At 36.7% G+C, this 12,111-nt stretch overlaps 3 protein-coding genes across 3 annotated transcripts; 1 reads left to right on the top strand and 2 right to left on the bottom strand.

Annotated features, from left to right (window-relative positions):
• Positions 1 to 475: 475 nt before the first annotated feature.
• LOC108816977 (uncharacterized) lies at positions 476 to 2,080 on the bottom strand. Its single transcript, XM_018589548.2, has 7 exons — positions 1,979 to 2,080; positions 1,750 to 1,896; positions 1,487 to 1,569; positions 1,311 to 1,397; positions 1,093 to 1,241; positions 878 to 1,009; positions 476 to 794 (listed from the first exon to the last, which is right to left on the bottom strand). Exons 2-7 carry the CDS (start codon positions 1,886 to 1,888, stop codon positions 605 to 607), a joined length of 780 nt encoding a protein of 259 aa, XP_018445050.1. The 5' UTR covers positions 1,889 to 1,896; positions 1,979 to 2,080; the 3' UTR covers positions 476 to 604.
• Positions 2,081 to 2,190: 110 nt separating this feature from the next.
• On the top strand, positions 2,191 to 6,096 carry LOC108816974 (nuclear pore complex protein NUP88). The gene is made up of 9 exons (XM_018589545.2): positions 2,191 to 2,566; positions 2,647 to 2,798; positions 2,886 to 3,008; positions 3,171 to 3,315; positions 3,396 to 3,457; positions 3,835 to 4,051; positions 4,300 to 5,223; positions 5,325 to 5,574; positions 5,669 to 6,096. The coding sequence occupies exons 1-9, from the start codon at positions 2,279 to 2,281 to the stop codon at positions 5,941 to 5,943; spliced, it is 2,436 nt and encodes an 811-aa protein (XP_018445047.1). The 5' UTR covers positions 2,191 to 2,278; the 3' UTR covers positions 5,944 to 6,096.
• A 52-nt stretch (positions 6,097 to 6,148) lies between these two features.
• On the bottom strand, positions 6,149 to 10,256 carry LOC108816976 (3beta,22alpha-dihydroxysteroid 3-dehydrogenase). The gene is made up of 8 exons (XM_018589547.2): positions 9,641 to 10,256; positions 9,327 to 9,476; positions 8,964 to 9,212; positions 7,104 to 7,190; positions 6,951 to 7,029; positions 6,752 to 6,858; positions 6,526 to 6,656; positions 6,149 to 6,429 (listed from the first exon to the last, which is right to left on the bottom strand). Exons 1-8 carry the CDS (start codon positions 10,166 to 10,168, stop codon positions 6,318 to 6,320), a joined length of 1,443 nt encoding a protein of 480 aa, XP_018445049.1. The 5' UTR covers positions 10,169 to 10,256; the 3' UTR covers positions 6,149 to 6,317.
• Positions 10,257 to 12,111: the final 1,855 nt, after the last annotated feature.

Below are 12,111 nucleotides of genomic sequence, written 5' to 3'. Positions count from 1 at the left end.
TTGGTTATGTAGATTTTCTTAATTTTGATTCTAGAGATTTTAGAACTGTTTGGTTATTTACAAAATTTAATTTAGTTTTGATTCAATTATTTCGGTTCGATTCGAATATCAAAATTAGAAATTTACTAATATCCGGAAAAAATCGGATCAAATTTAGTTTAATTCTAATGTTTCTGGATAATTTCATATAATGTGGATAAAGTCTTCAGATTATTTGGGGATTTTCAGTTAAATACCGGATAATTCATGTTATCTGGATAAAAAGAATTTAGATAATTCAAATATTCTGGTAATTATGAAATTTGATTCTATTTCGGTTTTAGATAAATGTGTGCATGCTTCAGTTCTAAATAAATGTGTACATGCCTAAGCAGCAACGCCTATCAGTGGTAGAACTTTCTCTCCGACCAACAGATTGTCATTCAAATTTTTTCTTAGATCATTCTGATTTAAAATCAAAATATCTGAGAAAATATAGCTACGAATCTCTGACAATAACTAATGTACAAAGGATCTCTAAATTCAAAAGCAAAGTCACAGACCAAAGCATAAGAAATCTTATAAATAAGATTCAATCTACGGATGTATGTACATGTTTTGGCTCTCAAGGTTTGATGTACTCTCGAATGAAGTCTTGGACCTGAACGGTTTCTCCGTTGAGTCCAGATGCTTCAGCGATAGTGACTTTGTTAGAGCAATGCGAGATGGAGAACACTTGGCCTTCGATCCCAATGGTGAAGTCATTGGCTATATCAGCTGTTGATACTGCACTTCGTGAGACCCTCAGTTTCTCACTGCAACAACAACAAAAAAAATATAAACAAGTAATGATTTGCTTTCCGGGGGATTGGTTTGTTCAGAAGATTGAAAACATTACATTTCTTTCTCCATCTGCTTCCTGATGAACTCCTTGGTGTGTGCAGTGAGTTTATCTGTCTTGTTACAGCAAAGGAGGACTGGTATCTTCTTCTTGACAACGTTGGCATTGGTCAGAATGTCGTATAGGTACCTATCACCGTAGGAAGCCATGGCAATCAATGCCTCATTTTAAAGATTGTAGAGAAAAGAGAGAGAAAAAGCGTTTGAAAGTACTCTGAAGCTGCACGACAGTTAGGGAGGAACTCCAAGGCGTCCACTACAAACACAATGGCAGCTGCTTGGGGCAAGAATTCTTCTAGCTTGGGTCGAAGACGAGAGTGCCCAGGAACATCAACAAGATGAACAGGCTTGATTTTTCCTTTCTGTCACAACATACATCAAAAGTTAACTGCATGTGTGGTGTAGAACAGGCCAAACGAAGAAATCTTCACCTTAGCGTTTTCAGTGTGAAGAACAAAAGTGCCTTCATTTGGTTCCATTGATGTCACAGTGCCCTGATGCCATGATCCATCTCGGAGCTGCCAATCAAACATTTAAATCATTTAGGCTGACTTGGAGACGCTTAAGAAAAAAAAAAAACAAATTTCAGTGAAGCCAAAGTACTTACTTGATAGAAAAGCACAGTCTTTCCACTTCCACTCAGCCCAGAAAGGAGTACAGTGTTGGATTTGGTACGTCTGACCAAGCGAACTGCATAAGCCAGCAAAAAAAAGAAAAGACAACTTAAACAAGAATAGAACCAAATTTCCTCATGTGGGAAGCTTCCTAACAAACTGTCGACAGTGAACAGAAGCAAGAAAATAACTATTGTAAGAACATGCTACACCTAACAAGTCTAAGTCTTAACAATCAATGAACGCTACTACATACATGATAGGAGCAAAATGGTTGTCAACAACAGAAGACCAATAGCAGCGTACAACTGAAACGGTGGTATCTTCTGAAGATACTCAATGCCTTGATTCCACCACTGCTCCCCCATAAGTTTCAGATCTTCCAACTTCTCCATTTAGTAACCTGCATCCACAGTATAACCTAATGGTAACCCTACATTTGACTGATTCCTGCTGGACGGTTATATACAGAGACAGAAACGCACCGTAGCGTATAGGAGAGGCGAAGAATGGAGATGACGGTGTCGAAGAGGAGGAGAAGATCACGGCGACGATGACTTAGGGTTCAGATTAGATTACTTTATTTTATTTAAAAATTCGATAGGCCTATAAAAGCCCAGCCCATTTAGCTAGGATGATATGGTCATATGGCTTTTAAGTACGACGACGTTTCAGCTGTATCTGCTTCCACTGCTACTTCTTCTTCTTCTGATTAGCTCGGCTCCTCTCCCTTCCCCGCTTCTTCCGCCGACGGAACATATAGATTCAGTGAGCTGAGAGAGACTATGAGATTTAACTTCCAGGAGCCAGAGGATACACCGGAGCCACGGAGATCACCTACTCCCAAAGAGCCGGTTCGCTGGGTCCCTCTCCAGAACCACCCGGTTTTCTCCTCTCCCCCTTCCCCCCATGACGAACCCGCCGCATCGCAGCGGTTTCCGAGAAACTTCATGGCTTGGGACGGAGACTCGAGGCTATACTACTGGGATTCCACTCGCTATCTCCTCCACCGATTGTCTCTTCGCTTGGGAGAACCCGAACCAACCTCCGTCCTCGCCGCGGTCCCTTCCAAGGTTCCCTTTCCAAACTGACTTTTCGAGAAATTACGTTTAGGGAAGAGCTCGTGTATTGATTACAGTTTCTTATCTTACAGGTGATGCAACCAGATCTCCAGCTGGCGTTCTCCGTTAACAAAATCTCCATCAACAAGTCTGGATCTGCTGTGCTCCTCGCCGGCTCGGAGGGGATATGTGTGATGTATCTGTTTGGACGTGCTTCTGTGATTCAAGACAATGTTATTTGCAGGTATCTCATTAAGCAGCACCTTTTGGTGTAAAATAAAAGTGCCAATTGGCACTTTGCTTACTCTTATGCGTTTATTATTGGTTGCAGGGTGGTTTCTGTTGGCTCAGAAATATATTCTAGTGGTGACAGTGCCATACACTTGCTCCAAGCGTCTTGGCATCCTGATAGTGATACTCATTTGGGAGTTCTTTCCTCCGACGCAGTTTTCAGGTAACAGTCTTTGAGGCTTGATAAGTGATAAAGATTCGTTAAAAATGTTATAGATTCTTGGCATTCATTGTTATAGTAATGTTACTATCTCCAGCCTTATCGTCTTTGTTGAAGGTAATTCTTATTGACATGATGCTACAATTTTGTTTTTTTTTTTGCTAGACTTTTCGATTTGTCTTCAGATGCGGAGGTGCCAGAGCAAGAATACTATTTACAGCCTGTTGAACCGGGGAGATCTAGAGCAGCTTCATCGATTTATCCTGCTGATTTCAGTTTCGGTGGAGATCATCTGTGGGATAGATTTACGGTAAGTTCAGTTCTCTTGTCAAACAGATCCTTGAGATTTACATGATTTAGTTCTTGACCGAAATCCTTGGAATTGTGCAGGTGTTTATATTGTTCACTGATGGTTCAGTTTATATCCTGTGTCCAGTTGTGCCATTTGGAAGGTAGGGAAACTATGGTTCTTTCTGCTTTTCATTCCTCTCTAAGAATACTTTTAGACATTTCTCACAGGATATCGCTTGAATTTGTATTTTGTATGCCGAGTTTTCGAGGATAGTTCAGTATCTAATCTCCTCTTTGTGGTTTCTTGAACAATATGTGATTGATTCCTTATAAAACTGTATTACAACACAAATCTACGCCCTCTAGCTCATTTAAGCTTTTAAGAGTTAGATTCAGTTGGGTCCCATGCTTCCTGTAGACAAGGCATTTCTTCTACTGACTATCCTCCCTCATGTAAAAACTTTATAATAATGGAAGCTATTTTGGTACTTTATCTGTTCTTGGTTCTCTAAGTTGCTTCGTATGTATATTGCAACAGTATTTACAAATGGGAATCGATAATGGAGCTTTACAATGATGCTAATATGTTCGGGGTTAAGTCACCCAACTCAGTAGCTGTTAGTAACTCCAGTCTGGCAATTGATTGGTTGGAAGCTGTATTTCCAGATTTGACTGAACAAGGAAGTAGGGGTGATAATATAGTGGTAGTGAAAGCGCATCCTTACGCGTTGCTTGATGCATCATTGGCTTTACAGGTAAGATTCCTCCTCTATTTAGGGTATGTTATGTAATATTTTGAATTACTCCTCATGTTGGAATTTTACTTGATTCACAAATGTTCTAAGTTTGTAGTTATCAGCTAGTGGGCCCTCATCAAATGTTTATACCATCCTTGCCTTGTTTCGGAAAATAGATTAGACAAAAAGCTGAAACCTAATTCTCAAGTGTTCTTTCATCTACGGCTTCCCTTGGAATCCCGATTCTTTGTTTGGCTTGTGTGCAGGGCCCTTTATACAAAGCATCGTGTGGTGGAGGAAATGAAGATCTCGCTGTTAGGGAGGCAGAATGTAAAGGGCGGGCAGTGAGTCTGTTATATAATATTGTCAGCAAAGATTCGATTCTGGTAACTGCCTGGAGTGGTGGACAATTACAGGTTGACGCTCTGGTCGATGAAATCCAGCCAGTTTGGATCTCTGGTAGCTCATCTCGCCTTCACATGAACTCCCACAACAAAATTCAAGGAGTTGCAATGATTTGTGAGTCAAACATAGGTGAGCTTCCAGTAGCAACTTCAAACCTGCCGCTTGATCACACTGTTTGGCTAGGGCTTCCGCCACCACTGTTAAGGCTGGCAATGGTTGATTTGGCTCTACCCACTAAGCGTGAAAGCGGTTCTCTTGTTACCTTGTACGCCGACTCCCTTTTGCCAGAAAGAATATTCTCCGTCCACGACGGTGGCGTTGATTCAACAGTATTACACTCTCTTCCCTTCACAAGTCAGGCCACTGGGAGAGATGAAGCTCTCAAAACGCCATCTGTTCAGACTGTGTTGAGTACATGCCAAGAAGAATCTGCCATGTCTTCTCTGTTGGGGTTTGTACCTCTGTCAGATTCGTTTGGGTATGCATGGATCATTGCAGTCTTATCCTCAGGAGAATGCGTTGTGGCAGAGATGAAAACTTGGGATCTCTTACTTCCAATTCATGTCAGTACAGATAAGACAGAGTCCTCCAGCACAATAGAGAAGAAAGAGCAAGATCCTCCCTGCATCATAAGCAAGGAACTCCTGGCAGGTCCCAAAGTAAGAATTGCACCCCATTCTTTACCTAAACAGCGTTCAACTCCAGCTGATTCCGTAGAAGGTCGATCAATACTGCATAACTATGTCAAGCTTTTCCATGAAAACTACGTCGAATATGCGCACAAGGTGAGAAAGAAGTGATATAAACCCCAAAACAAAAGCGTCATTGTGTTGTCTACTCCTTTTCTCATGACTAAAATAATGAGATGGCGTTGTACTTTTGGCAGGTCTTCTTCGAGTTGCAGCATCATGCTCCTAACCTGAAGAGAATAATCGATGACCAACACGAGCGGCTTTCTGAGGCAAATCAGAAAATGTCTAAAGTTGAGAAGAATCAATCCTTGTTGGAGAAAAGGATTGAGAAAGCAATTCAAAGACATGATTCTCTTGAGCAACGCTTGCAACGTCTCCGTAGCTTGCCTGGTACACACAAGAAACCTCTGACGAAAGCAGAACGGGAATTTAAGTTGGAGCTAGGTAAAATCAAAGATTCCTCATACATCTTTACCTTTCTAAAGATATATACTTTCTGAATCCAATTTCATCATCTTTTTGTCTTTTCAAATTGAAGATCAATTCGCGGGAGTTGAGGTGGATGCGCTTCAATCATCTATTGAAACACTGAGAGCAAGAGTGAAGAAATCCGCTCAAAAATCTCCAAAGAACACAGTCGTTGCAGGTGGTACTCAGAGAAAGCAATATTCAAAGAGAAACTACATTCAAGATACAGGAATGTCACAGCTTCAGTCCACACTCGCCAAACTATCCCTCATGAACAGCGATAACTCCAAGAAGGTCAAGATCGTTGAATCAGCGTTGAAGTCACAAGAAAGTAGTTTGATCTAGTTAGTAATAACACTGGTAACGTAATTTTCAGTTCCTGGTTTGGCTAGATTATGTTTAAAAACTTGAATCAAGTTGTCTAACTCTCTCCTTGTAAGTTTTGTCTGCAAACTATATTCCTTGGGACTCAATCAACCACGAAAGTTTCCCAAGCTACTTATATTCGGTACCACTGAAGGAGAAGAGCTCTTACATGCAAACGCAAAGGTAAACAAAAGTAATTTTATATACAGTACCTAAAAGGCTTTATAAAGTAATGGTACTTTTATTGTCACAACTCACAAACTCTAAGACCAGAAAGGAGCAAAAAGAAGAAAGTTAATCCTGAAAAATGCTGATATTCTATAAATAAATATCTTCTGGTCTCTTCGTTTTCTTCAAGTAGCGGATAAGCCACCATCATCACGACGCGTCACGATGATCGGGTACCGTTTTTGTGTTCTTGTAGTTGGAAAGAAAACCAGCTTGTCTTTCTCTGCAGGAACCCAACTGCTCAGAAGATTAACGAAACATAAAAATAAAAAATCAGTCTTAGGCCTTATCAGATCATCAGAGGGGTGTTATCTTGTATGGGAAGTTATTTACCTGAAGCCGGTAACTAAGCGGTGAAGGAAAACAGAGAGTGCAACCCTAGCTAGTTCGTAACCGGGACATAGCCTCGGTCCTCCACCAAACGGTGTGAACACATTAGATGGGCATGTTGTTACCGAGTTTCCCTGTTCGTCAAAGTTGCATCGTTCAGTTAATAACTTAAAAATCAAGAATGCAAAGAAGATTACACATAGACCATGTTCAAGAATGTGATCAAAACCTGCCATCTCCAAGGGTTGAAAGTGCGAGCGTCTTTGAAATGGTTTGGGTCTAAATGAACCGCTCTAAACGATGCGAAAACCTTCCAACCTTTTGGAATCTTATAACCTGTTTTATTCAGTTCTAACATGTAAGAACTAACTAACATGTAAGAACTAAGGAACTGACCCATTTTCATTTCGAGGTTACAAATATTTCACCTTTGATCTCGACATCCGTAGTTGCCCGTCTGAAAACACCACCGATGATGTTAGCTACTCGCAGAGTTTCGCTAACCACCTGAATCAAAACAATTTTGTAAGAGATTAATGACTAGAAATAATAGTACAAGAGCTAAAGATAAGTACACTTACACATTGTGTGAATGGCATTGACTTGTAATCACTCCACTCAAGACTATACGTATCACTCTTCATTGCCCTAATGTTTTCATGCTCTTCCTGTTTTTTTTTTTGGTCAACCAAACAAACATTACCACCGACTCAACTAATAATAAAAGAAATAGTTAGGTCATAAGTCCAATAGTCTTGACCCGGTTCTTTTGCATAGATTTGGTTATATTCGTACGCACTAAATCTAGTGACTATTAAAAGAGCATCCTTAGAGACAAAACTAATGACATCAACAAAATAATTAAAATAAAATATTATAACCAATGACATTCGATAAATTCTTGTCGGAACATATTTATGAATAATACTTTTAACTTTAATGTAAAGAGAAAGTTATTGGGAGATATTCGAACCAGTAATAAAGCTGTTGGCAAACCAAGAAAAAAAAAAGATGAAGTTTGGTGAAAGTGTAATTATGCGTTCGTTTCAGGAGACAAACTGGTTGTATCTGTGACACTGTAACACTCTTTATTTGAACAACATTTTCACATTTATTAGTTAAAGAAAACAGATGTTATGATGCTGTCTAGGTTCGAGAATGACTTATTTGACTTTTACGGTAATTTGTACCTTCTGTTTTTTTTTGTTTCACACTTTTCACCTTCAAACCCACTTGATAAAATGTTTTTTTTTTTGCTAAAACACTTGATAAAATGTTTAATTTAGAAAATGTGCAATTCATAGAAAAATAATTAGAATGTAAAACTTAGATCCAGAATTTAATGCAAATTTTAATGGATCTATCATGACTGCCTGCAAATCATTAGTATTTTAATTTGGTTGAGGATTTTTGTTGTTTTCCAATAGTTTTGTGTGTTTTCTAAAGTTAATATATTATGTTAGTTTAAATATATCAATATACATATTAATTAAGTAATTTAATTATATTAGCATCGTCTTACCCGGCTAATGTCGCATATTATATAACTTTCTTATTACCTAACCATTAATTAACCAAGATTGAAGGCTATATTAATTCAAAACACTATTCTAAAACAGAAACAAAACATTACTTATTTTTCCAGATTCAATTATTAGTACCAACCGACTAGATTGTACTGTTTCTAACTTGCTTTGTAAACTAGTAGTTCAATGGAGACAAAACCTGAGAGAAAAACCTAAGCCGCTCACTGATGTGTATGTGTCATTTTCTTCTCTTATTTAAAGAAATGGAAAATGATGATAATAGTAGTAATAATAATTATTGCAAGACACCCGTGTGAGATGTAAATGATGGAGAAAACTACATTCCAAAATTTACATCATTATGCTTCCATGTTGTAGTCTCCAACCCTTTTCCTCCCCATCTATTCACATTTTTGTCCAACTACTTCTTTACATCTCTTACTTTAATTAACTGAAATAAGCTTAAGACGGAACTAAAACTATATATAGTTCCAGAACAAAATTAGATGATTTATTCTATTTAAAGTGATAACAGCACATCAAAGTGTTATATAACTAACAGAGAATTGTCTTCTCTAATTCAGCTAACTTTCATTTCTTCGCTATTTTTTTATATTTAGAAATAAAACCCTTTTCCGACCCTAAAAACTCAAATAAAGCAGAGCATAATAAACATGCGGAGGTGGTCCTTAACTATCGTTTGCATGCAGTAATATATCGAATCTTAAACTTTTAATAACACTAAATCACGATAAATCGCAATCAAACCAACCACATAACACCTGCATCTCATTCATACGTGTCGTTTTTTTGATTTGCTATGCATTCTATTTTTAATTCGAATTTTATCAATAAAAAAAACTTTACTAACTGAAAAAAAAAACATAAAGGCATGTATGCGAACATAGAAGATACCTTGAGTTGAGCAAGAGCTGAAGGAGTTTCAGTGAGAAACTTAACGGCGAGAGTCATGATCGTAGAGGTTGTTTCATAACCGGCCACGAGTAAAGCCACCAAGAAGTCAACAATCTCTTCATCGGAAAATCTTTCTTCCGCCGCAAGCAACGCCGCTAGCATATCTTTCTTTCTCTCCTCTCCTTCTTCCTCTTCCTCCCTTCTCTTCATCACTACCACCGTCAACGCCTCCGCCACCTTCGTCCGCGCCTAAAATATTAAAATAAAAATATAAAATTAGTCTTAAAAATTATTCGATTAAATAAAAGAAGATAGTTAACTAAACTAAATTAATCCTAAATTAAACAAAATAAAAATAAATACTTTGATGGCTTTGCGGTAAGTGGTGGAGAAGAGAGGGAGAGGAATAGAGAAGAAGCCTTCGATGACAAGAAGATACTCTTTCCTTAAGCTCTCACTCCATTCCCCTGGATCAAAGCTCATCAGCTGCTTCACCGTTAGCTCAAACGTTATCTGCATCATCAACATGTTACATATATCATTTATGCAAGCGGTGACTCGTCTTGACTCAGTGAGTTAAGAACTCGGTCCGGGGATTCTCTTACACTATTTTAAAATAATAAAAAAAAAGATTAATGGGTTTTATTTATATATTCCTTATCAGGATATCTGTTCACCTTTTTGGCTTCTTCCATGAGGAGAACACGAGAGGACCAGGAATCAAGATTAAACCGGACTAACCGGTCAATATCAAGCATGAGATGATCTTTGATGATAGAAGAGTTAGCGAAGCTCATGGTGAGAGAGTGCATACGTTTATGCAAAGAGCCTTTCATAAGAAGCAAAGAGTGTTTCCCCAAGAGGTTACATATAGAAGCTGGATAAGAACACTCGAAAAGCTTCCCTTCGTTCTGAAGAACAAACCGGTTCGTTTCCGGGTCGGCTGAGAAAACCGTCGGTTCACCAAATATATGCGTCATGAAAACCGAACCGTACCGGGCAACTCTTGCGTCTACGAAAGGCTCAGGGTTCTCCGTCTTGTAAGCTGCGATCAGCTGCAGAGTCTCGCCTATCAGAGGAAGACCGAGACTTCCCGGAGGAAGTCCCATCCGCCTGTAACGTGTGCGGCGGAGCAGGAGGAGGAAAGCGGCGGTGATGGAGGAGAGGAGGAGGAGGAAGGCGGTGGAGGAGAAGGAGAAAGCCATTGATGATGATGAAGAGGTGATGGTAGAGATGAGATGGAAAGAGAGAGTATTAATGGAGAGGGGGAGAGTGGGCACACGGGGGGTTTCTGCATAAAGTAGGACCTTTCATCATTATACTTTTTGCATTCTTCTTCGTTTTTTATTTTCTTTTGTTATATTAAAATTATACAGCATTTAATATTCCATAAATATATGATTTCTTGAATATGAAATAAATATTCGTTTTTATTACAATTATAGCATTCCAGTTTTTTTTTTTTGCTTAAAGCATTCCAGATTTGCTCGGAAATTATCTATCAACATTTTTCAGACGTTGAAAAACAAATATGTGTTTATAACGACTTTTTTTTTAAGATTGTCTTAATATATTATTTAACTTTTCTACCATATGTTACAGTAATAATTTTATGATATGTTAGCTTTATACATTTACAAATAATTTTATGGTATACTATTTACAGATAAGAAAATATAATTCAAGTATTCCATCTTCTATGATTGTTACAAAAAATAAAACCTTAGGGATATGGAGGAAACCATTTATCAGAAGTGGGAAATCTGGTTCCATTTATTACATTTTAACAAATTTCTTGCGTTATTTTTTTGAGTGATCTTTTGGAACCCGACATAATTACGCATATCAAATCATAACTCTGTATTATCAATTTGATCTTTCTTGATTTTTAATATACATTGCCCTTTGAAAGGACGGGTATATTTTTTGTTTAAATTTTTTTTGAAAAATTTAATATTTATATTTTTGTTATTGTTTGTAATCTTATTCATGTTTAATATTAATTTAAAATAATTTTTGGAAATTTCACAAATTTTATATTAATTTAATTTACTATAGTCAAGTTGTATAATTATACATTTATGCTATATGCATTTCAGAAACTATAATTAAACTTTATTCCTAAATTTTGCATTTTTCTGAATAGTTACCTATAGCACAATTAGTTAAGAATGTTTGCACCTACATATGCGATTCCGAATCAACTCGAAAATCAAAATCTCATATTCTATTAGACCTAATCTATTTACTCGAATGATTTTTAAAGTGCTATATCTGAAAATTAATATCAAATCTAACCCGTACCGAAAACCGAACAAAATTTTTGAAAAAGTAATTTTTAATATATTTTGTTATATATATATATACACACGCACATATATAAATGGTTTAATATGGTTTTCAATAACTTTAAGTAAAATCACATTTAATAAATACTTTTAATCGAATAATCTATTTAAAATCCGTTAAACTAAAACCTGTAAAAAATATATTTTTCTAAATTTCCATAAAATATCAAATACACGTTAAAAATATACTCAAAATTTAAGTTAGATATTGGCCACGTAATTAGATACCAAATATAAGATGTTTACGTTATATTTTTAGATGCTATCTTCTAGAGAATTTAGATGCAGTTTTAAAATATGTTGGTTGAAGTAATTATGAACTAACGATTTGATGGTACCCCACACTTTTCTGTCTTTAGTTAATTTTAGTTTTTGTTTGATTAAATAAAATGTTTAGATGTAAATAGAAAAAGTGGATCCCGATTATTATGCTAAGTAGTGGTTATATCGACAATATATAATTTAATGCAGTTATTATATTTTTAAGTATAGATTTGAAAATAATTAGTTGGACTTAACTGATATCAATTGGACATGTTGAACAATTAATATAATAGATTTTGATATTTCTGCTTAGCTTGTTTTGGCATTAGTTGTAGAACTTACACATACAAATACATTCTTATTTGACTTCAGCCTCTATTTTCCCTCTGATTCAGTTGATTGTATATTTGGACTTTAAAAGTTAAGAATTCGAATATAGTAAGTGGAAAGAAGACGAACTAATTATAATCCACTAGTTAATATAAATGTTCTCATCGATATAGTTGATTTTGTTAGACTTTATTCAAACCATCCTC

Source organism: Raphanus sativus, chromosome 7 (assembly GCF_000801105.2).
Source record: "Raphanus sativus cultivar WK10039 chromosome 7, ASM80110v3, whole genome shotgun sequence".
In the NCBI taxonomy this organism is placed as follows: Eukaryota; Viridiplantae; Streptophyta; class Magnoliopsida; order Brassicales; family Brassicaceae; genus Raphanus; species Raphanus sativus.
This window is presented reverse-complemented; position numbering and strand designations above follow the sequence as displayed.